The sequence below is a fragment of the Myotis nattereri genome, assembly GCF_964212035.1.
Source record: "Myotis nattereri genome assembly, chromosome: 1".
Taxonomy (NCBI): Eukaryota; Metazoa; Chordata; class Mammalia; order Chiroptera; family Vespertilionidae; genus Myotis; species Myotis nattereri.
Genome location: NC_138075.1, coordinates 223881787 through 223908052, shown reverse-complemented (window position 1 = coordinate 223908052; position 26266 = coordinate 223881787). Strand labels below are relative to the sequence as shown.

General features: G+C 35.5%; 1 protein-coding gene across 8 annotated transcripts in view; it reads left to right on the top strand.

Moving 5' to 3' along the window:
- CPEB2 (cytoplasmic polyadenylation element binding protein 2) overlaps nucleotides 1-26266 on the top strand; it is a gene marked incomplete at its 5' end in the record, with an annotated part of 62419 nt that overhangs the window by 26619 nt on the left and 9534 nt on the right. For 4 of the 8 annotated variants that reach the window (XM_081090963.1, XM_081090960.1, XM_081090964.1 and 1 more), the window contains 6 exons: nucleotides 4919-4969; nucleotides 15152-15175; nucleotides 21258-21428; nucleotides 22007-22096; nucleotides 24701-24819; nucleotides 25122-25236. In XM_081090963.1, coding sequence (XP_080947089.1) covers nucleotides 4919-4969; nucleotides 15152-15175; nucleotides 21258-21428; nucleotides 22007-22096; nucleotides 24701-24819; nucleotides 25122-25236 — 570 coding nt within the window. The remainder of the gene's footprint in view (nucleotides 1-4918; nucleotides 4970-15151; nucleotides 15176-21257; nucleotides 21429-22006; nucleotides 22097-24700; nucleotides 24820-25121; nucleotides 25237-26266) is intronic. The other 4 variants (XM_081090965.1, XM_081090962.1, XM_081090966.1 and 1 more) reach the window with 1 other exon arrangement.

Below are 26266 nucleotides of genomic sequence, written 5' to 3'. Positions count from 1 at the left end.
CTCTCCCTCCCTCTCTGAAATCAATAAAAAACGTGTGTGCATGTGTGTGTGTGTGTGTGTGTATGTATATATATACATGGTTCACATAATGGAATGAGATTTTATTCATCCATTAACAAATATTTGAGAGCCTGTTATACACTAGGCTCTGTTTTAGATGCTAGAGATGTAGTAGAGGAAAACAAAAATGCGTAGTCCTGCCCTTATTGATCTTCTGTTTTAGTGAAGGGTAGAGACAAAAGAACCAGTGGTGTGAAGAAGAATCATAGTGTCAAGGGAGAGAGAAAGAAGCTGCTGTTGTAGACAGGATGGTCTGGGATGGCATCTCCTAAGGACCAGAATTTAGTGAAAGGTGCAAGTTTTGGTCATATCTGGCCAAATGCATGTTATGCATAAAGAAGAAATATTCAGACCCTGAAATGAGAATATGAGTGGCATGTTTGAGGAATGGAAAAGAGGCCAGTGTTTCTGAATGGTAGAGGGTGAAGAGACAGATATTTATTCTGAGTGTCGGAGGGTCTTGAGCAATAGAGCAACAGCAGCTGACTTATGTTTTAACAGGATCACATAGTCTGTGAAGAGATGGGAATGGCTTGAGCTAGGGAAACAGGGAGATGGTAAAGAGCAATTAGATTTGGGTCTGTGTTGATGATAGAGCAGGCAGGATTTAGTGACAGATGTGTACACAAATTAGACAGAGAGGTAAAAGTAACCCAAGGTTTTGGGATGAGCATCCAGATGGAAGAGAGTGCTATTCAGTGATGTGGGGGTTGAGGTAGGAAGATTGCAGGTAGAGGCATAAATGTGGAATTCCTCTGCTTAGAGGTGATGAGTGCAGTTTTGGTAATAGATGATATCACCTAGGGGAGGACATGTGAAAAGAGACATCACATTCAAGGATTGAACATGGGGGCTTCACTATTAAATAGTTGAGAAGAGGAGGAGGATACAGCAAAGGGGACTTAAAGAGTGGCTGGTGATAGAGGAGGACCAAGAAAATGTGATATCCAGGAAGAGAAATAGGATGATGCTTCATCAAATGGATATATTCCTGTTATGAGATGCTTCAGCTTAAAGTTTTACAAATACGAAGAGATGTCAGGGAAGTGTTTGACTTCATTTTCATTCTTTCTAGTTCACATTTCTATAAGTTAAAAGGTTTAAATCCAAAGAAGTGGCATAAGAAGTTTTATTATTTTATCATCACTATTTTATGTTTTTAAAATTGGTAGCAGTTGTTTTAGAGAAAGAACTCATTAATGTTGGCCTGACTTAAGTATATTTTTTTAAAAAAACTGCTTTGTTAAAATTTTAGTAACTGTGACAACTTGTCTATATGTGATAAGTTATATGCAGTGCAATGGTCAATTTCTCAGTGTTTTCATTGCTCAAATATACATCTAAAATGGTTAACATGAATTATATCATGTATATGTATTATACACATTACTATTAAACCAAAATAGACTAATAAGATAATTTCAAGATACTGTAGGTCCTCTAGCTATTCACTGACACCTAAGAATAAATATATATTTTTCAAAATTATTTATTTTAAATTTCATAATACCTTAATGTAAAAGAAGTGTCAAGGGGTAATATATTTATTATTTATAGGTGTATTAAACTATTATAAAATTACACATTATATTTTCACAATAATGAGCAGTTTGACCACATTTATTACTAGAGGACTATCTGTAAGATTAGGATCTTCTGGGACAACAAAAAACTCATAAATGGCTTAAATAAAATAGAATTTTGTTTCTCTTACATAAACATAGGGCCCCTAGAAGTGTTATGGTGATTTTCATGGATCTAGGCTTCTTCTGTCTGATTCTTTTATCCGTAACACCCAGCTTCTGCATCATGATATAACGTGGCTGTTTTAGTTTAGCCATCTCATCTTCATTCCAGCAAGCAGGAAAAAGGTAAAGGAAAGGTAATATCTTCCCTGAAACTATTCATACCAATTCTGCTTTACATCTCATTAGCCAGATCTTACATACATGGGCACATGTAACTACAAGGAAGGCTGAGAAATGTAGATTTTTACTCTAGGCATTTGGGGGTCCTGCTATTCACAGGAACAGGTGTTAGTATACGACTACTAGTCTCTGCACCACAGGGCTTTTGGACAATAGGGAGAAGAAATTGGTTTTACAGCAATGTATTTTTACCTATATTGAAGTATGTTTCTAATATACTATAGAAAATTCTGTGAATTTTTTTAATGGCTGATTTTTTCCTATAATTAGCCATATACACCTTCTTTTGAATTACGTTACCTCCTAGGAAGTCATTATAAGATAGTGATTAAGAGTGTGGAGCCAAACTGTCAGGGTTGGAGTCCTGCCAGAGCTACCTGACAGGTGTAACTTGGGCAAGTGATTTCATCTTTTGTGGCACAGAGTCTTTATCTTCAATGGGAAGATCATAGTACCTAACTCATAGATTGTTGTGAGGGCTAAATAACTGGTTGTGAAGAACTTAGAAAAGTTTCTGGCACAAGCCCTTAAATGTTAAGTTATCAATTGGCAGGTTCTTAGTGAAAGTAATTTTAAACTATCCTAAGTAAAATGTAACTGTAAAAGTTAACTTGTAAAGATGTAGTTTCACTGAAGTAGAGAAAAAGTAATTGTTTAATTTCAACATAGTCTAAATTCTTTCATTTTGAGATCTATATTTTAGAACATATACACAAGTATATATATTCATTTGTAAATAGGTAGCTGTCTTTTGAACTTTCCACATGTGTGCCTTTTAAGTCCCTTTAGAGCCAAGAAGTCAAAATCTATTAGCAATAAAAATATCTTGTTATCTGTGTCTTGGGATAAATAAAATGAACAATGAATCTGTTAGAAGGTAGTTATGTGGCAGTTGAAAGTTAGTGGGGTTTTTTAAGTGGAGCGAGGATTAAGGCTTTTGTTCAGTTTACTTTTTCCAGGGAGTTTTGCCTGAATCCCTGGACTTGGTTAAATACCTTTGTGGGGGGCTTTATATAGCATACTATACATAACTCTTCATATTTGGCAGATTTTATTGAAATTGTATATTTGTGTCTGTCTTCACTACTACATCATAAGCACCAAGGGAAGACTGTATATTATGCATATTTGTATTCTCAGCCTCCCACACACTGTCAGTGTGCAAGACTTTATGAACTTGTTATACAGAACAGCAACACAGGTTGCCACTTTCATAGTTTTGATGTTCAGTCTCAAGTCAGAAATAACAGTAAATTTTTTGTGGTCTTATATTGTTTTCTAAATTTACTCATCTGCAACAAGATGTTTAGAAACAGGCATATTTCCATAATAAACTATGATACTTCAAAGTAATGTTCCATGCTATTGGAATCCTGTTTAGGAAGGCTCTGCTTTCTGTACATACTAAGCTATCACAACAATAAACATATTTCTGTGCTGTTAGAGTGACACCTTTGTTTAAGATTTATCTTGTATGGAATATTTGGACAGAATAAAGGGCCCAGAAATGTAGAGTAGTTGCAGAGGTGGTAAAGGTAATGCAGTTCATCTGTACTCCTCACTAATCACACCAACTCCATTCAGATATTTATTGGTCACCCCTCTGGTGGCAATACATTATTTGTTATCATAATGGCTTTTTACCCTATTTATTTATTTATTTATTTTTAAAATCTTTATTGTTGAATTACATATGTCCTCTTTCCCCCCCCCCCCATTGACCCCTTCTAGCCTGCCCCCGCCCTCTGCCCCAGGCCTTCACCACCCTATTGTTAGTTTCCATGGGTTAGGCATATATGCATTCAAGTTCTTTGATCTCTTTCCACCCACCCACACGCTCCTTTCCTCAGATTCAACAGTCTGTTCCATGCTTCTGTGTCTCTGGATCTATTTGGTTCATCAATTTTGTTCTTTACATTCTACATATGAGTGAGGTCATGTAATGCTTGTCTTTCTCTAACTGGCTTATTTTGCTCAGCATATTACTCTCCAGGTCCCAATAATGTCTTTTTAAAGGGACTGTGCTGAAAGTTGCTAAAATGCAATCTCACAGACATTTAATTTTCAGCAGATTTCTAAATGGTTTTTAATGTACCTCTTAAATAGTCTATCAGAGATTTAGGTGTTAGAGAAAAGCCCTATATTTTAATGAACTAAAAACAGTGATTATCCTCACTGTTGGCATTTCACCAAACAAGCTAGAATGTAAAAATGCTGGATAAACTACAGTATGTTCATGCATACCTTTTTTTCTTAATTTATATACTGTTGTCCTTTCTGCATTTACTAATGCAAAACTCCTAACTGAAGAATGACTCGAAGGAAATACTATGCTATTCTCTTAAGCCTTACTATTTTCATTTTTTATATTTTTATTTTTATATCATCTGTAAACTTAAAACAAGTTAGATTTCCAGTATCTGTAATAATACTTCTAAGACATTTTCATTAAATTTCTTCAAATACAACTATATAAAATGATATGGAATTAAATGGCAAGTCATCATGAATTTTTAATGTTTATTATTTTAATATTTAGGTTTTTTATTTAAAAATAGAAATTACTTTTTTCAAATTTTATTTTTAGAAAAACAAAATTACAAACATTGTAATACTAAGAAATTCTCACATCCTCTATTAAGTTTGAAAGACTAGGATACCTACATTGTTTTTACATTTCAAAATAAATAGGCTTTATTCTATAGGGATTTTTTTTCCAAATCTCATTGTGCTCTTATGATCTAGGAAGTAGGTTAACTGTTTTTGTTTTCAACTTTCAAAGATCATTTTAGTTAATGTACTTTGAGTTAAGCATTACCTTTTTAGTCCTTAAGAAATATGCTGTGTTCAATAATTTTCCCCTTCTACCCCTTTCTTTTTTTAATTTGCAAATAGCTCAATAATCTTCAAACTTTCCTGTCTTTTTAAAGGTCGATTGAGCTATCCACATCCAGGAACTGACAATCTGTTGATGTTAAATGGTAAGTTGTACGAAACCGTTTTATTTTTCCAATTTACATAAATAAAGATGATTGAATGCCTTTCTCTAAACCTTTCCTATACTATATGTTAGTCATATTATAGTTACAAAAATAAAGCTACAAATCTTTCTGTACAGAAAGCAGAATTGGGTGTTTGAATATATTCTGGCTGGCAAAGCAGCCATTGAAGTATATTTATGATAGTATGACCTAATTCAGTTATCACAGTCTTTGGAGACAGTCCTGAGTTTCAATATTAGCTTTCCAGGCAATGGGAGTAACCTTGATGAAGTAACTTCTGTGAGCATGGGAATAACATCTAAAGGTTTATTAGGAGAATTAAATGAGCTAATGTTTGCAAATATATAGAATTTGTTATTACTATAGCACTTCTGTTAATGTCCAACTAAGGAATATACTGGTGATTTTGTAAACATGGTGGTCACACTAACTTTATTTATTCTAACTAGAACGTTTACAATGTGAAATTCACCAAAGGTAGGAAAAGAATAAACTTTCATTAAACTTTGTTTTCTTTCTGTTAGACAAACATTGTATTCAGAGAGTTACAGTACTAACACATTCATGACTGTGGGAGTAGGCATGAAGGATTAAAATATCCTTCAGAAAGGTATTTTTAAATCAGAAGGTGGGTGATGAGCAGGAAGTAGGAAGAAGTAATAATAGAGATAGTATTTACTTTAAAATACATAATTATATCATTAGAATGGCTTGACTTCTATTTCAGCTACACCTTAGTTGAAAAAAGATGGCAATGAAGTTGGAGGACAAATGCTGAAAAAAGGCCAATGTAAAGCTAGACCATGTGCACCAATGATAAGTGAAGACTATTTTAGTAACAGAAAGGTGGAAATAAAGTCCAGGATACCTGGGGGATTGTCAAGGTGGAATGGATTTTCAAATGAGAGAGTAACTAAAGCATTAGATATGGTGATCGGTTCATTGTGTTTGACCATTATGTATTGAGTTGCCCACCACACGTCAGCTTAGCCTGAGCACTGGGTTATCTATCAGTGAAGGTTTGTAAGGACAGTTAGAGGTAGAACTGTCAAGGTTCTATTTCCGGGGCCAGACTGTGTACTCTACACTGAAGCCGCATCCACCCTGGACCTCAAAAACAGTCCACTAGGCCAAGTTTATTAATCCAGTGAATCACAGTGTTTATATAGACTTTGACCTTCTGGTACTAGAAATTACATTCCAGGACTTCAACTGTTTTTCTACCACAGAATTAAAAAAACATTATTTGAGTAGCTGGTCTCTGACCTTTAAATCTATGACTATAACTTATATTATTGAAATTGAGTTTACAAAACCAAAAATAGATAATAATTTTTCTTATTCTTGTGGCTTGAATTATAAAATAATGATAGATTTAGGTAACAATAAATTATTTATATATTGATCCTTACTTCTTTAAACATTTTTAAAAAATATTCTTTGTGATAAATAATGATCATTCACATTTCTATATTAACTTCTAAACAAAGCAATTCAGTTGAAAATTTTGAATTTACAAATGTTTCATATAATCTGTCAAAATCCATCTGAAGGAAAATATATCTGAGATAATCTGTTAGATCATTCACAGATGTTCTTAGATTGTTAAATGTATAATAAGCTAGGAAAATTTAGAAGTATATTGTAGTCACATTAGAATAATGTCAGTTATGTGCGAGCAAAGGGCTTAGTTGCTGAACTGTTTTTACAACTTATACTTTTGGTTACACTAAACATAATTAAATGAATTTATTTCAACAGTTGCTTACATTTTTCTAAATAATCCAGTTGTTAGATTGAAAATGTTTCATCACATAGTAGAAATAAGTACATTTTATTTCAGGAAAGAGTTGCATCTTGTGGGCAAATCTGTTTTTTTAATCATGTGAGCAGTCTTCATAGTCTGCCACTTTATGGCCACATTACATACTCAGTTAGCATCCTGAAAATTTTTAAAACTTTTTCTGATAAGAGACTGTGCAGATAAAAGATCATGAAGCTAGGACATTAAAATGTGTTTAGGGCAGCAAGACAGTTTTATTCAAAGACAAAACATTCATTTTGCTCATTTGGAGATCATTGGTTAAGAGGGGGAAGCAAGAGTCAGAAAATTGGGTATATATATAGGATAAAGAAGTATTTAAATATTAAAAATTTAAATAGATTTTTGTAGACATCAAGATTTATTGAAAATTAGGCAAAGGGCACTAAAACATAAGGGGAAATTTTTTGAGCTAGTTTGTAACAGCTTGTAATTCAACTATATTTTTAACAAATTGTCTCCCTGAGAAATGTGGAAATTAAGTGATGTTAATAACAAGCCTCTACTTATGGTAAATTATTATTAAACTAGAGGTCTGGTGCACAAAATTTGTGCACTGAGCGGGGGTTCCCTCAGCCCAGCCTGCATCCTCTCCAATTGGGGACCCCTTGGGAGATGTCTGACTGCAATCTGGGACCACTGGCTCCTAACTGCTCACCTGCCTGCCTGCCTGATTGCCCCTAACTGCCTCTGCCTGCCTGCCTGATCACTCCTAACTGCCCTCCCCTGCTGGCCTGGTTGCTCCCAACTGCCCTCCCCTGCCGGCCTGATATCACCCCCAACTGCCCTCTCCTGCAGGCCTGATCTCACCCCCAACTGCCCTCCTCTGCTGGCCAATTTGGTTCTGATTGGTTGGTTTCAATGCCAGCATCAAAAGCTCTGCCTGCTAGGCAGCCATTGGCTCCCCACAGCACCCACATTTGGTTCTGATTGGTCAGTTCCTATGCCAGTCAGCATCTCTGGGCCTATCAACGGGGCCTGATCAGAAAGGTAGGACTGATCAGAAGCCCTGGTGGAGGCCTGGAAAGAAATGGAGGAGTGGCTGCTGGCCAGACTGGGAGAGAAAGAGAGAGGTAAGTGCTGATCAAAAGCTGCCACAGAGGCAGTGGATCAGTCCCTGCTTCTCTCTTCAGGCCTCTCTCTGGCCCTGATTCGCAGCCCCCTCAGCAGTCAGTGCTGGGGCACCGCACCTGCAGCTGAAGCAATCAGTGCTGTGACTGCAGGATTGACTTCCAGTAGGTCAAGCCTCGGTCGTTACTGATCGTTACAACCCAGGGTTTTTATATATTAGGATATTATTGACTGTTTTAAGAAAGTGTAGATCTCATGCATAGAGCTGCTTCTAAAATAATTACACTCTAGTATGTCAAAGATTTAACTATAAGACAGTTGATTAAGTAAGTTGTATTATTTAACCAATAAGCATAGCTAATATTACTTACTTTGAAAATCGATATTTAATAATACATTAGTATTTTGTGTGGTAGTTTAATAGTAGTTGATAGTGGTTGGTACCACAGACTCTGGAGCCAGATTCTCTGAGCTTAAGCTCACATTTGCCCTTTCTAGCTATATGACCTTGGGCAGCTTACCTAACTTCACTCTGACTCAGATTCTTTCTGTCTAAGAGAGAGCATGCTGCCTGCCCCAAGGGATTGTTTGAGAAGTGAAAGCATTCATTCATATAAAGTATGTATCTGGAACAGTTCCTGGAAGGAAACGTTAGCTGTGGCAGTGGGTGATGATGAACAGTGACAAAAATCACTTTGAAAGAGTAAAAATCATGTCCTATTAATAGAAAAAGGAGTTGGGTCTGTTTATTTTGAATAATTTAAAATTAAAGAAAGCATAAACTTATATTTTCAATTATTTGAAGGATGTTACATATAATGAACAAAGGAGGCTTGTTTTTTGTTATTGCAGAAAGCCAAACCAGAACCATTTTGAAGAAGCTATATAGGGACAAATTTGGGTCAGTAAAAGCAAAATGACTCAGTTTCCTAAAGAGTGGTGTGCTTGCCCGTGTTACAATGACTTTTGATGGTACACAAATATGCATTAAAATAAATGCATTACAAATTAAGGTCATTCTTTAGAAATTACAGAACTGGCAGAAATCTGTGATATTCCAGTAGTACTAGGCTTGTGTCCATTTAATAAAAAATAATATATAAATAGTATAGTTGTTATGCAGATAAGGTGAATATTATAAAGATTTTATGATCCTATCTTCCTAGTTAATTAGTGTTATGGTTAAACTTTTAAATATTCCTTTAATTAAGGGACAAATAAGGTATGGGATAAAGGTCGGGAAGTTGGTAAAACTATGATGTATCTCTGATAAATCTTTAACTCCGAGCCTCTGTTAACACAGATAGAGTAAAAGAGGTATAATCCCACACCCATATGTCTCATGAAGTTGTATCAATTTTTTTTTAATTGTAACAACAAAAAATACCAAAGAAATATAACTGCAAGCAGCTTCTACTTCTGAACAGACCATATTCCTCAAATCAAGTGGAAATCAGGTGGAATTGACTGGTGGAGACTCTGCCACTATTGAGTAATCCAAACGTTGTAGGAGTCCAGCTGGAACATCCAGAGGCTTTTTAGGAAAGCCTCCTTGCATAGGAGTTGGTAGATGCTTAAAAACCAAAGGTTAAGTACACTTTGAAGTCAGAAACAGCTTGAATGTTTACATTTATATAGGTGTATAAATCTTACACTTCTTATTATCAATAGTAAAAAAAAATACAAAACAGAAATACTCTCTTTTTCATAGTAGTACAGAACATTCATGTATTGGTTTCTGTTTGAATTATGTTTTCCCCTTAACCCCTGCATCAAGGAAGTAGTATTTTTATTAATGCATAAGGCTTTTCGAAACGAGAACAGATAGAGTAGAAGTATGGGAGGATGGGATTAGCAGCATAGTTTGAAATTTAAATATGCAGTTATTAGCCACTTAGAACCATGTTTGTAATCAAGAGCTTGATGTGCTTTTGGGAGGAAAGAAGTTATGTTTCTTTTAAGAAAATTAACTCAGAAATGAAATTCTGTTTCTGAAGGCAGAAACTCTAAATGGACTATATTAAGTCACAAACATAGGCAACTTAAGCATGCAATCAGTTCTTTTTTTATGCTGATGGAAGTGAGTGTAGACAACAGACTTATTTTGGATCTTGAATAGGATTATGATAAGAGTTGAGGGGGTGGTATATTTTTCTCCTGGGTTATGGCTCAAGATTTTAGAGTTAAGAAATAAGAATTTTTTTTTTTTAGCTTCACACCAAGGTAACTTTAACCTTTAAGTATTTCCACCTGATTTGATTTGTTTATCTGTCACTTCCTCCTGCTGTAGTAACTCAAGTACCACAACTGAGCTAAGAGCCAATACATATGGGCAAAAGATCCTAAAGAGAATGCTAGAATTATTTGTATTTTTGTTTGTTTGTTTTTTTAAAAATATATTTTATTGATTTTTTTACAGAGAGGAAGGGAGAGAGATGGAGAGTTAGAAACATCGATGAGAGAGAAACATCGATCAGCTACCTCTTGCACACTCCCTCCTGGGGATGTGCCCGCAACCAAGGTACATGCCCTTGACCAGAATCGAACCTGGGACCCTTGAGTCCGCAGGCTGATGCTCTATCCACTGAGCCAAACCGGTTAGGGCATGTTTGTTTGTTTTTTGTAGCTGTGGATTAGAACCTAATAATAATATTGGTAACCCAGGACCAAATTGTAAAGCCACTTGCATAGGAAAGGCCTTCAGGCATTTCTTACAGCCCCTCTTATTATTTTCATTAAAGGAAAGAAAAGATACATATGTAAATACATAATATAATTTTAACATTCATGTGTATACACACAAAAATATATATTTATACATGTATTTTAAATAGCCAATTCCCCATTTTTGTATAAAGTATTTTTATAATGTACCTGAAATTGTATGTTCTAAATACAGTTTTTAATACTTAAAAAAAGTACTCACTTTTTTCTAAATCATATTATAAATGAGATTGGAAGGGTATATTGTTTAAAGAAGACTTTTTAAAAACATAATAAATAGTAATTTACTGAATTTTTTTCTCCCTAGGGTTTTTTGATAAAGTTATAGCAGAATATACCCCAGAAATTCATGTAGAAACATTGGTAGGAAATGAGTACACCCATCATTGTTTTGGGTGATGGCAGCAGATTGGTTATTTCCATGACAAGGAATAGGAAATGTTTCACATGGTTTAACTCCATGTGCAGTCAGTTCTATTTTTGGTAATGAAGAGACTTGGAATCTGAGAGTTGTCCAAAAAACAAGTGGAATAATTCTATAGGATTCTAAAATTCCTCAGTATGAGATAGTTGGAGAAATTTTCTAAATAATTGTGTTCAAGCCCAGGAATGAGATGAAATCTAAGGTGCTGTGAACACTTGTATTTATCTTCACTGTTTTAGTATTGAGCAGCTTCAGCTAAGAACATAACAGGTTATGGTATCAATAATTTTCAGTAAGTTAAGAATTATGTGCCAGATTATGAACTTCATCAAAATTTGTAATGTGACTTAAACTTGAGAATAGTTTTATTTGCTATATAAATGCCCTCCCCTGCTGGTACAGTTGCCCCCAACTGCCCTCCCCTGCAGGCCTGGTCCCTGCCAACTACCCTCCCGTGCAGGCCTGGTCACCCCCAACTGCCCTTTCCTGCAGGCCTGGTCCCTCCCAACTGCCCTCCCCTGCCGGCCATCTTGTGGTGCCCATCTTGTGACCACATGGGTGTGGCCATCTTGTGCAAGGGTGTGACAGTCGATTTGCATATTACCTCTTTATTATATAGGATAAAGATAGAATGCCAGATTTGCAAATGAAGTTATTTTCCATAAAAGACTGATGTAAACCTTATATATTTTTTTACTTATTTCTTGAACTGTAAATGACTAAGGTAGTTGACAAATTTATTTGTTCCCTTTTTATTACAGAGGAACTAATGCTATATTCTCACCTTATAGATACCTTATATTAAAGCCTTGGTCGAAAATTTAACACATTGTTTGCGGGTAGTTTTTATCGCGCGCTAACAGGTGGCACGGGCCATTTTTGCTAATTTTTTGCACAAATGGCAACATTCAGTAAAATTACGATAACTTTAGTTTACGTATTTATACGTTACCCGCATTCCACCGCTAGTCTATAAAAAACATATTAATACGTGTCCCGCGCTCTACTACACTGGTAGAATGTATAAATACGTTTCCTGCATACAATGTGTTAAAATGCATTTTGAAAACTTCAATAATATATATGTATATACATACACACACACACACACACATATTCTAATAAAACAGAAACATGCAAATTGACTGCACCTCCGCTACACCCAAGCCATGCCTACCAGCCAATCAGAGCAACTATATGCAAATTAACCCAACCAAGATGGCGGCCAGCAGCTACGGAGCTGGAGCAAGCAGGAGGCTTGGTTACCCCGCGATGGAGGAAGCCAAGCTTCCCGCCTGCCCTGGCTGGCTGTGTCCTCAGCTCAAGGCAACAAAGTTTCAATTACAGAAGATAAATAAATCCCAGATACCTGCTTCCAGCCAGCCTATACTGGGAGCTTGGGTGGCTGGGGGCCGTGGCCAGCCTGCAAACAACCATCAGCCCTTTACCCAGGCTGGCCACACCCTCATGGGGTGAGGGTCCCCGCTGGGGGGCTTGGCCAACCTGCAAACAGTCATTAGCCCCTCACCCAGGCTGGCCAGGCACCCCAGCGGAGATACCCACCCTAAAGGGGCTGTGGCCAACCTGCAAACAGCCATCAGCCATTCACCCAGGCTGGCCAGGCACCCCAGCAGGACCCCCCTCCTTGAAGGGAGTGTGGCCAGTCTGAAATTGGCCCTCAGCCCCTCACCCAGGCTGGCCAGGCACCCCAGCGGGACTCCCACCCTGATCCAGGACACCCTTTAGGGCAAACCAGCCAGCCCCTCCCCGTGCACCAGGCCTCTATCCTATATAATAAAAGAGTAGTATGCAAATTGACCCTAACAGCAGAACGACTGGGAATGACTGGTCACTATGACACACACTGACCACCAGGGGACAGACGCTCAATGCAGGAGCTGCCCCCTGGTCAGTGCGCTCCCACAGGGGGAGCTCTGCTCAGCTACAAGCCAGGCTGACGGCTGCCAGTACAGCGGTGGTGGTGGGAGCTTCTCCTGCCTCCTCAGCATCGCTAAAGATGTCCAACTGCAGCTTAGGCCTGCTCCCTGCTGGCAAGTGGACATCCCCCGAGGGCTCCCGTGCTGCCAGAGGGATGTCTGACTGCCAGCTTAGGCCCAATCCCCTGGGGAGCGGGCCTAAGCCAGCAGGTGGTCATCCCCCGAGGAGTCCCAGACTGTGAGAGGGCACAGGCCAGGCTGAGGGACCCCCTGAGTGCACAAAATTTTGTGCACCCGGCCTCTAGTATATATATAAAAGCCTAAGTGACCATTATGACCCAATGACAGGAACGACCAGTCAACCAGTCGCTATGATGCTCACTTACTACCAGGGGGCAGACAGTCAATGCAGGAGCTTCCCCCTGGTGGTCATTGTGCTCCCACAGCCAACCTCCCATGGCCCCTACCCCCTTACTAATTTATACTTTTACAAGATTTAGCATACCTACTATTCTATGATAATACCAATATGATAATACCGATCGGCCCCTGGCGTTAAATCATTCATAGAGACCTGCTTGGGTCAGGGTTTCATATGTAGCAGAGCAGCTCCTTGCTGCAATCTATTGAAAGGCAGCGCTCAACACAAGTTTGTCTTGCTCCAGTCCTCTCACTTCCCTGGGGGCCACCAGCCTGCCACGGTGGCCGGTGTGGCAGCGAGGAAAGTGGAGGGGGGCAGGCGGGAAACCCTGTGGTGTCAGGGCGCCAGCAGTGGTGTCCCCGACCTGCGTCTGTTTCTTCCGCACCTGGCCCAGCAACCATTGCTTCCTCTCCCGACCCCACTGGGGCCCTGGGGCCCGGGCTAGGACAGGAAACCAGGGTTGGGTGGCAGTGGATGCAGCCCCTTTCCCAGGGGGTCCAAGAGCCGGCTTCCTTCTTGGGGCCAGTGGCCAACCTCCCACAGTCCCTCCACCGGCTAGCCAACCTCCCTTCATCCCTCTTGCAGTCCCAACCTCCCCTGGCCGGCCAACCTCCATGGTACATCCCCCGCCCCCCCCCCCATGCATGAATTCATGCACCGGGCCTCTAGTAGAATATATTTAATGAGATGAAATATTTTCTTTTGGTCTTTAAGTTTTATACTTTTAAGGAGACATTTCTGATAACTGTAATATATATCTCGATTTGAGATTTATTCAACATCAATTTTTCCCAGGCCTAAGACACTGTGAGCATGAAATAAGATCTGAAATTCAACAGTCATTTTTTGTTTACTGCCTTGGTTCTATATATCAATTTCAGGGTAAAAGTACTTGCTGTATACTCAAATTTGGGGGGGAAGGAGTTATTTAAAAACGAGTGGTGAATTTTATCTAACTGGTAGTTTCTTATGAAAAATAAATTGCAATATTTTTTTTTCAGAAGGAATTATATAAACTGCTAGTCACAGATTAAAATGTCCTACTAATTTATACTTTACAATATTTAACATACCTACTATTCTATGATAATACCAATAATAGTTTGTATATGAATCCCTATTATCTCAGATGTAAAGACATAAACACTTTAGAGAGCTGTATAAAATGTACTAAAAGAAGAGAAAACATTATTAGCTATAGTATGTCATTGATAATTTCTTCAACTAAGCAAGTTTGAATATGGATTGATTTCTTTACTGTGTCTTCAGTACTTTTTCCAAGCAGAGTTTGGTATAATGTGAATTGAATCTGAATAATTATTTGTTGGACTATATATGCTATATATAATAAGTAGGAAAATGAAGATTTAATTCAAATTGTTGCCATTCATTGGAAAAATTATTTGTGATGCTGTTTAACTGTGATGCTGTTTAACTGTTTAGCTGTTTAAGTGTTACATATTCCTATGCTGCTCTCATGAGACAAATACTTATTCATGAATTTTAACATAAATGAGAATAAAATGTATATTTCCTTTTAATTTCACAGTTTTTATACAGTTCAGGTGGGATATATAATAAAAGTGCTCTGTAAATGGTAAAACATCATGCACATGTTATATATTGGTGTTATTGTAGCTTTGAAAACAAAGTAGCACTAATTTTTCAGATGCCCACACAGCTTTTCATGTCACAGATATTTGTATATGTGGGCTTATTTTTAGTTCTGACATTTTACAATTTGTCCTTTGTTTACATGCAGCAAGGAGTTATGGGAGAAGACGAGGTAATTCATTTCTGTTTGCTATGGTATAAATGTTTCTAATTGGGTTTTACTGATCAATGTATTAATTATCACAGATTTCTTATGCGATGTCTGAAAACTCACAGAAGAATTGTATTTTGATTTGAGCACTTATCAAAGTTTCCAATCTAAATCTCTTAACCTTTAAAGAACATTTCATACTAATAAGGTTATTTAATAAAAGTATCCCTTTTAAACTGTCCAGATTTTAACTCTTTTTAAAGTTATTTTATCTTTTAAAATAAAGCTGTCATTTATAGTTTGTTTAAGAAATATGTTTAATACATACTAGTGAAGATGACATGCAATATGATTTTTCTACTCTAAATCTATAACTGATTACCTAAGCTATGGTATATGATTTATGTATCGAGTTTATTATTTTAATGTTTGACCCAGTTGAAAATAACAAATTGACACTGATATATAGAAATCATGTTGCTAATATTCTCTGTCTTCTAAGAATATAATCCTCCCCCACACACTGCTCCCTTCCTTCTAACACACAAAACTTCCTCTCTCTCTCTCTCTCTCTCTCTCTCTCTCTCTCTCTCTCTCTCTCTCTCTCTCTCTCTCTCACACACACACACACACACACACACACACACACACACACACACACACACAGAGTAGTCTTCCCTTCAGGGTTCTTATTATCTTAAGGAAAAAGCTACAACTGTGTGATGCTGGACTAATAAACATTCTAGGAAAGCAGCTGACAGTTTCTGTGGCTTAAACTTGGCCTTTTTTTTTTTTTTTCATGTGCAGAATTTGAGAGGGAAAAATGTCTTTGTCAGGAGAAGTAGTAAAAGTAACTTTATACTACTACATTATTCTTAAAGTGAGCGATGATCATGATATTTACATAGTTGTTAAAAGTGCAAACTAAATAGAAAGGATTTTCCTTGACCCCTAAAATCCCCCTTGAGCAATGGAGAATAGACAATAATAGTGCCTTTTCATAAATATTACATGTGTGTGAGTGCTTCAGTTTCTTTTTATGTAGTCATGAGTGCATGTACTTTGAAAACAAACAAGAAAAAATATTTGCCACCACTGAGAACAGAAACTGGTATTTTGAATTCTTAAGTAGGATTTATAGTTTTATATTTTACTTTGTGTGAATTTAACATTATTTTTGGAATCTGAAGCTTCAAATGCTTGACTGAATATTTTGGTTCTTTAGTTTTCTATCTAAAAAATTAGAGCTATAGAAAACAACCTAAATAACTCTCTGAAGATGGTTATTAGCAACTGAGGAGAGGGAAAGTTTAGAATTTTAGTGTCTATTTTCATATCTATGGACTGTCTCATTTCACTGTGCCGTTTTAATATGGAGCTTCAGTTCTCTTGCAAAAAGATCCACTTACCAACCTGTGATTTTAAAGTATTTTTGAAACTATAGAGCAATTTAGGATTATTTTCTTATTATATACTTTTTATCTAATTAGCCTTAACAATTTATGTTTAGTCTTATTAGGCATATGCCAGTGTAAATGTCATGATCTAGGAAGTTCTTAGGAGGAAGTTAACAGACTATCATGTTAGTTGTTTTCTTTCATCTCAGTTCTGTAATTGTAGACTATGGTTATAATTTTAAGGAAAAGCAACAGTTTCTGCTTTTAGATAGGAACTTGCTGCTACTCCTAAATATCTGTATCCTCTGAGACCTATAAAGATTTCCTCTGCTTTCAAGCTGCCTCCAGTATTGGAAGAAAGAAGACTCTCATGTTTTAAGTAGAAGCTTTCTTTGGGACAGAAGTGATAGTTGTCACACTTATTTAGCTTATGGGAGGATATAATGCCTGAATTTTCCTCTCAAATTATATAGCATTCAGTAATTTTTTTTAGTTGATATTCTGTGAATAGTAGAAGTCTTCTTTAAAATTTTTATTTTTATGGTCAGATGAAAAGAATGCCCATTAGAAATAGTTATTGGTAGATTTGATATGAATTTGAAAATATTTTATACCATAATATAAAAAAACACACACAAAGGAATGACTCAGAAAGGTCTAGAAGTAACCTGGTTCTCTTCCTATTTTTTACTCATTTTCCCCCTTTCTATTCAGTTTGCATATCTTATTACATCCTCTATGAGAAAAGAACAAACCTATTAATGGGGCAAAATATTTTAAAGTGATGAATGTACCTTATAATTTCATTCTAAGTTCTTTGGAGAAACATGCTTGATTTGATAAGTAATTATATCTGATTAAGCAGATGATGTTTGAGAGAAATCGGTCCTGGACCTACTCCTTTTGCTTTGATAGTCTTTTTATCCTTGCCTATTAAATAAAAATCACAATAGTGGATTATCTACCTAATAGAATGATTTCTGGATCTTTTAAGATGGGGTGAATATTCCTATTCATACTTAATTCATATAATTTGTCTTGTTTTTATTTTTAGAACAACTTTTATTAAATAAAAGAGCAGGATAATACATTGAGAGCAAAGAACCATGCTTCAAGCTATAAATTGAATAATTGTGCAAATGTTTTTTTCTTTCCTGCCTTACCCATTGATATGTTGGGAAATGTCTTTATTCTGGGCTTCCAGAATAAGACTAAAAATATGAAAAGTCAAATATAAGTATTAATGTTTAGGCATATTATTAGCATAATCACCACAGCCAGAGTTAGAAGCTCAGTGTAATCTTAGTTATAACTAATCTCATATTACATTATGTTTATTGTTATATTTTCTGTTTCTATCTTTTCCTATTGCAAAACTTTGATTTGCCTTTTATTTGTGTGTACAGTATGTTTATACACATGCATGTGTGTGAATAGTTCTACATTTATTAAAAATATGAAATATTTAAAATATTTAAAAACAAACTTCCTACAAAAAAAGCTTCAGCCCTAGATGGTTTTAGTGGTGATCGAATCAGAATTTTAAGAACAAAAGTTTATTCAATTCTGTATCTATATATTTTGTGTGTGTGCGTGCGTTCTTGTGTCAATTTTCAAAGCTTATTTGTTTAACGAATTTCTTTCCTCTAGTTGAATTTATTAGCATAGTTGCTTATAATATTTCCATTTTAGCCTTTTAATGTTCATAGATTATATTGATTAATGTCCCCTTTTTCATACCTAGTATTCGTAATTTGAGTTTTCTTTCTTGAACTTAGGGAGATATAAATTTGATAAGTTATTGGTTATCTTTCTGTTAGTCTAAATATATTTTTATTGATTTCAGAGAGGAAGGAAGAGGGGAGAGAAAGATAGAAACATCAATGATGCAAGAGAATCATTGATTGGCTGCCTCCTGCACACTCCACACTGGGGATCGAGCCTGCAACCTGGGCATGTGCCCTTGACTGGCATTTAACCTGGGACCCTTTAGTGCCCAGGCCGACGCTATGTCTACTGAGCCAAACCAGTTAGGGCCTGTTAGTCTTTTTTATGTCATGTTTTTTTGCATTTTTTTCCTTTTATTCTTTTTGTTTTTAATTTGCTATTTTTCTCTTTATGGCATAAACTAGGATTACTTTAAATATTTTTTGTTCTCTAATATGCATTTAAAACTAAATTTCCTGCTAAGTATGCAGATTTTTCTCTACATATGTAGCTTTGCTACATCCCACAGATTTTATATTGTGCTTTTATTATTGTTCAGTTTCACTCTTTCGGGTGTAAAAACCTGAAAACGTATCCTAGTTTCAGAGTAAAAAAGAAGAAAGGTAATTTAATTTTGGTTGAAAACTATTGTAAATATTTTAGTCCAAATCAAATTTTAAACAAATTCTACTTCTCTAAGCACATATGATTTTACCTTTATCACCAGCCATTTTCATGCACTAAATATATGTGTGTATAATTCTTGGAAAATATGTTTAAAATATACTGCATATGGAAGACATGAATAATTATTTAGTGGTTCCCTTTTATAATCAAATTAATTTGGGTTATATGAAAGGATAATTGGCAAGGCAAAAAGTGATATTTTTGTTAGTGGTATTTACTCAGCTAACTTCTCTTTTAAATAACTATAGCTTTTATGGCTTTAGAAAGAAAGCAGTTATTATTTTTTAGCAATGAAGATTCTTAGTATGGCTAGTATGTGAATGTTCTTAGCCTTTTCATTATATCTTTTGTTCTGGTTAATAGAATATAGATATTTACTATTTATTAACTATAATATTTTATTTATTATAGTTAGAACATTATTATAGTTAGCAGTATGGAATAATTGTCAATGTAGTTTTATACTTATAGTATCATAATTAGCATAAAAAGTGTCATTTTGAGTCACCCCTCTATCTGACATTGCTTATCTAGTGATTTCCTTCGTCAGTGCATTCTTGAATCCTAAATATTTATGATCTACATTTTTTCTTATGATAAAAATACGTTAGACTTTGTATTCATGGGACTGCTAAATTAGTATGTATGTTAGAACACTTTAAAGTGAAATAATTTTCAAAGTATTATCATATCTGAAATACGTATAACATTTGGATCTGTCATTTTTAATCAAAAATTAGCATACATGTTGTTTCTCTACCTTATATTATTCCTTTTTTAAATATAGAATTATTTATTTAAAGTCCAACCTTAGAAAGTTGAACCATTTTATTACAATTAATATTGTTTTTAATAGATCTTGATAAGGTTCATTTTGTAAAGTAAAATAGCTCATTTTGAAGAGCTTTCTTTCCATTGATTACAAAAAATATTGACATTTGCTTTCTATTAGTCCTTATCTCTGATAGCAAATACTTAAGATAACTTGTCTTACTAAAGAACAAGAAAAAAGTTATCATCTTGCTTGAATCCCTGTATCCTTCACCTACTAAATGAAATATCTCCTTTAAACTGGCATTCAAGGATGAGTACTCTCACCTCAAAGTGCTTTTCCAGCTTGACTACTCTACTTCTCAAATAAATTTATTTTTCCTACTTTCTCTTATGTTTTTTTCTCCCACTTGAAAAATGTACTCAAAACCATGCCCCTACAAATAGTTTTACTTTTATTTATTTTTTAAAATATATTTTATTGATTTTTTTACGAAGAGGAGGGAGGATAGAAAATTAGAAATATCGATGAGAGAGAAACATTGATCAGCTGCCTCCTGCACACCCCCTACTAGGGATGTGCCCGCAACCAAGGTACATGCCCCTGACCGCTATCGAACCTGGGACCTTTCAGTCCACAGGCTGACGCTCTATCCACTGAGCCAAACCGGTTAGAGCAATATTTTTACTTTTAAAAATTCTGTCCTTTCTAATGCTCTCAGTAAGCACTGCGACCTTTCCAATTTCACCACAGATGCTATTCAGTTTCACTTGAGGATTTAAGAAATTACCATTTATAAGCTTAGACTACTCCCTCCCTTCACCATACTTCTGAAGCATTGGGAAGTTTTCGTTTGGATATGTGCCCCAGGTGCATACAGAGTTCTTATCTTTTCTGATGTACATTCCTGGAGAGCAGGGATTGTATTTATCAGGTCACTTTTATTTCTTTGTCCCCACATGGTCTAGCTCATCATGATTGCTGCAGAGGATGTGCCCTCTAATAGGGTGCACTCCCAAAGGGCCAGCTCAGCTGCGGAACCAATTCCAGAGGGAGTGGCTTTCTGTTTTGCACATGTGCAGAAGCCCTGCCTATCCTTTCATATAATTGACAAGTATAATTAATTCAAGACATGATATGCAAGTAATGCTTGATGCCTTTGCCCTTCCTGTAGTCTGCAAGTGGTTTTTTTATGTCCTCTGATCTAGTTAGTCATTTTCTTTCTGCTACCAGTTTCTAAAAGTTCTTCCAGTTACATATCCAGTCTGACCATCCTCATACATTAGATTCTTGTTGCTTTCCATAAAAATTTGAAGTGATCTAGTGTTTGTGGTTTAATTGTTATATTACTGTTTATTTCTAAGTCATTTCTCAGACTGCTTCTCTCTTGAATCTAACTAATTAAAACCTCAAACTATCTGAATTTCCTTACACTTTTATGCATATGTCACCTTCATTGTTAAGTCTTTGAATTTGTCATTGCTGTTTTTACTCTTTTTTCACATCTGAGATTCAAGTTATATTTGTTCTTATATTTTAGGTCGTTCTTCCCTCTTCCCAATCGATGATGGCTTGCTGGATGATGGTCATAATGATCAAGTTGGGGTTTTAAACTCACCCACATGTTACTCAGCTCATCAAAATGGAGAGCGAATAGAACGCTTCTCTCGAAAAGTTTTTGTTGGTGGTCTCCCTCCAGATATTGATGAAGGTAAGTTGATGATTTGGTGCTATTCTCTTTCACAACTAATAGATTATTCTGTGTATTAATCAATGTAATAAGATTTCTATGGCCTGAAATTACCTGGAGCATATATTGGGTTTGGCCTATATGTGTTTCAATGAAACTGCCTGACCTGTGCTAGACTGTAGTATATTTTATGAGTATTATAGATTTTTCACATCTTGTTTCAGCATTCTTTTTTCTACAAGATTTTACTTGTCAAGCAGTAATTGATCTCTTTATTTAATTTAACATAATGTTGGCATGTTTTTCAAGCCAATGATATTTAAGGATTGGTAGTCTGTATGTTCATTATTATCCACATAATTTTATGTTGATTTTTCTGATAAGTGTGCTACTTGAAAATGAATTTATTTGGACAAAATATCTATTTTTATGAATAATTTTAATAAGGATATTGAACATGTTTTTAGTATTTATATTCTAGCTTATTTTAGGCCATTTGGTACTTTCAATGTTAAATATTTAAAGTAACTTATAAAATATGGGGTTTTAGAATGAATTATTAAACTAATTCCTAATGCATATTATTATACTTTCCTAAGATGAAATTACTGCTAGCTTCAGAAGATTTGGGCCTCTGGTAGTAGATTGGCCTCATAAAGCAGAAAGCAAGTCCTATTTTCCACCAAAAGGTAAGGGTTTTTATTGCTGATATTTGCTAGGGAATCAATTATATATAAGCAAAAGAGAATATAAATTACTTTGTGTTTTCTTTTCTATTAAAACTGAGCTAAATCTAAAAGGTGCTTTGCAACTTAAATAAACAGTTGTTGAACAGAGTTCCAGGCAGGAATTGAAATATAATTTTAAAAAGGAATTAGAATTGGTTTTTGTGGAGACATAAACATTTTTTACATGAATCTCATATTCTTTTAAGGGAATGGTGAACTATAAGCCTAGGAAAATGGGTTGGCACAAATTTAATGAAACAGAATACTTGCTGTCTTTGTGACTGTTGTCATTGTTACTGTGTGTGTTTTTAATATTTTTATTGATTTTTAGAGAGAGAGAGGAAGGAAGAGTGCGAGTGAGAGAGAAACATTGATGTGAGAGAGCAACGTCAATCGGCTACCTTCTGCACATTCCCTATGGGTGACCAAGCCCGCCACCCGGGCATGTACCCTGACAGGGAATCAAGCTGGCATCCTGTCAGTGTAAAGGGTGATGCTCAACCAACTGAGCAACAACAGCCAGGGCTGTTATTGTGGCTTTTGAGGTGGTTGTCAGTTGATTTCCTCAAACTTATAACAAAAAATATATATATTAGTATGGCAAATCATAGTTTTGGGTTTTTGTTTTTTTTGTCTAATTATAGGTAATTGTAGCCATTGCCAAAGACCAGTATTCCCAAACCTTGTTCTTTCAAGCATTTTTATCATTCCTGTAATTCATAATTTTTCACGGTTTGGAAAACACTGGTTGTAGAAGCCTCCAGTTTGTGGAGCTAACATGTAATTAAGGCAGTGACTTGCGCCCTGGACACTGAGCCACACATGTATGTACGTTTCACTTCGCAGTATGTGAGCTTCACCTGTGTGAATATTAGCTTACTCTGATAAATTCTAGAGAACCATAGAGGGTTTGTTTCTGGTAAGAGTATTTTCATCTTTAATGGCTTTCCTTAGCTAGATCATAGTTTATTTGCCATGTTTGCTTAATTAATTTTTGTAATATAAACATTTCTTCCCTAATAATCACAAAAATAATTAAGCACTATTAAAAATTTTGAATTTAAAATATTGTTTTAAAATTAAGTACTGTGAAAATAATTTATATCAAAAAATAATATCACAAAACATAAGCAGCATTAAAATATTGAATTTAAGTATTGTTTTACTAAATTAGCCTCATATTCTCTTTATTATTATAAAACAGTTATATTTCTCAAATGCTCAGCTTTGTATCAAAATTAAAGCTTTCACTTAAAGAAAACCAGTCTTTATTTTTAAAAAATTTTTCAACCATATTTAAATTGCTTCTAGTAATTAAAATAGTTCTAAAATGCATTTCTTAATCTTGCATAATTGTACCTTTGGAAATTTCTATTTGTGTGGGTCCGTTTGATGTCTTATTTATGCAATCGAGTAATGTAATTTTATTAAAATGAAGTACTTCTGTGTCACATCAGACCTTTGTGGCAGTAAAAGCCATTGTTGGCAGCAAGCAATGTTTTTGATTTCTATGTAAAACATGACCTCATGCTTCCCTTTGTTTATTGGAACAGATGTGCATGGACTGCTTGATGGCTTCTTCATATTAGAACTGGGTGGCAGTCTCCATGTTTGTTTGCACAGGAATCTTGTCAAGGAAAGGGATGTTTTTAGATCATTCATAGCTATCAACTGCTGGGAAAATCACAAAGTAGTAAACCAGGAATGTAAATGCTGATGCCATTTTATAATGAAGTCTGCTTTGCCTGCTGGATGCATGGCTGATTAAAGATTGACAGTTGGTATCCCAAGGAAAGGAGGAAGTGCATATTTCCCAGTGAAAGAGGAATTTAAGCAAGAGCTTGGATTTACAAGTCTAAATAGTCTCTAGACTGAAAAATTGTTTGTCCAAGTTGAGACTTGATTTAAAAGTTCTGACCCACCCTGAAGGAACCGGTTTTATTCTAGCCTCCTTAAGATAGTTTTTTAGTATCATGTGAAAGTTGTCAAGTTGCCTGGGGAATTTTCTCTCTGTGTATGGAAATTCCTAGGCCTTTCCAAGTGTTCTGTAGTCCAAAAGTGTGCTCTAGATCTTCATACCCTAAAGGCATTTATAGGAAACTTCAGGCCCTAATATTTTCAACTGATTAATCATTCCAAATGGTTTGAGAAGGAGGTATCACTACTAGAAAGAGAATGGGACAGACCAGAATTTGAAATTATTCAGCCAGGTACTTGCTTATATGACTGATGTCGAACAAGTAATTAACCACTTGATACCTCAGTGTTTTCTCTATAAAGTGGGAATAATGTTTCACAGACTTGTGAGCATCAAATAAAATAGTTAATGTAAAACGTTTAGCACAGTACTTAATAGTAAGTGCTGCATATAAAATAGCTAATTTACTGAGTATATGTTTTCATGGGCATTCCAATAGTATATTGTGTTCTATAGAAAATATAATGATGCTACCTCTATTTATAAGATTTTTCCTTTAACAAAACTTAAATTTTCTAAACAGTAATGAAATTTGGGGTGCAATCACTTACCTTAACATATTGCCTCATTGTTCATAATTATTACAGGCTATGCGTTCCTTCTCTTTCAAGAAGAGAGCTCAGTTCAGGCACTGATTGACGCTTGCATTGAAGAAGATGGAAAACTCTATCTGTGTGTTTCCAGTCCCACCATCAAAGACAAACCAGTAAGTAAGCACCACATGAACTCTAAGCTACAAAGATAGTCCCACCATCAAAGACAAACCAGTAAGTAAGCACCACATGAACTCTAAGCTACAAAGATAAAGTTTTCCAAAAACGTTTTGAAGTGATTGTTAGTGGAAAACAATTAAACCACCATGTCAGTTTGAATAATTTATAGTTCCTAGATAATTTGTTTCTAAATCCTACTATCCAAAATTTTAAACAATGAAAAATCCAGTGCTGCAAAACAACATAAGCTGTAAAGCGAATAAGACCCAATAAAATAATGTCCTTTTCTTAATAGGTTCAGATCCGTCCTTGGAATTTAAGTGATAGTGATTTTGTGATGGATGGTTCTCAGCCTCTGGATCCCCGGAAAACAATTTTTGTTGGAGGTGTTCCTAGACCACTAAGAGCTGGTAAGTAGAATACTAACAAATTGTGTGCTTTAAAAAATCATTTATGAATTAGTTGAGTAAATATTTGGTAGCTGTTGTGTGCATGGCGTGTTGGGCAGGTGAGGTGCAGATTCCTCATGCTCCAATAGTTGCTAACTACAGAATTCTGAGAACTGTTCTTGAAACCATCAAGTAACTAGAGAATTGAGCAGTTATCTATCGATATTAATAGCTAACTCCAAACAGACTCATAAGGAAAATCCACTCAAATACTTCTGACTTCTTAAGCGTAACTTGCTAAGATATGAGAATTTGGGACCTGTCTATTTTATGTGGATTGATTTTCATATCTACGGAAGAAATTTGGAATTTAAAAAATTAGCACTTTATTTTTTTTGCGTTAACGAGCTCCTTTATTTATTTTTTTTGTTTTATAAAAAAATTAGCACTTTAGGTAAGTGATAAACATATGTTGTCAGTAACCAGGAACCAGAGATTTACTGGAAGATGTCATAGAGAAACATAATTATAGATGTAAATGCCCACTATACAAGCTCATTTTAGGATACCATATATCCTGTAAAGTATATTAGTGCCTTCCATTACTGCATCTTCATCCAGTATGGGAGATTTAGGTTAAAGAACCATTCTCACATATAAATAGTAATAGAACATAACTGCTATAAGGAAAGATAGTAAGGAATAGAAGAACATATGGCAAGGGAATGTGATATAGTCTGATGCTTTAAATATATTTGTATTTGAGCTGACTTGTAAAGATTGCACAGAAGTAGTTTGGGGTGGTCAGGAAGGTTAGAAGGAGTTATCAGATAAAGGGAACAGCATATTCAAAGGTCTTCAGTGGAGGGAAGCAGAATGCATTGGAGGGACCAAAGAAGCCCAGAGTGCCTGACTTGGAGGTATAAGGAGTGAGTGGAAAGACACAGAAGACTGAAGAAATAAGCAGGAGTCTGGACAGACAGGTTTAATAGGTTAATTTGGTCTTTATTCTCAGAGCAAGGGAAAACCAGTGAAGAGTTTTAATAGAAGG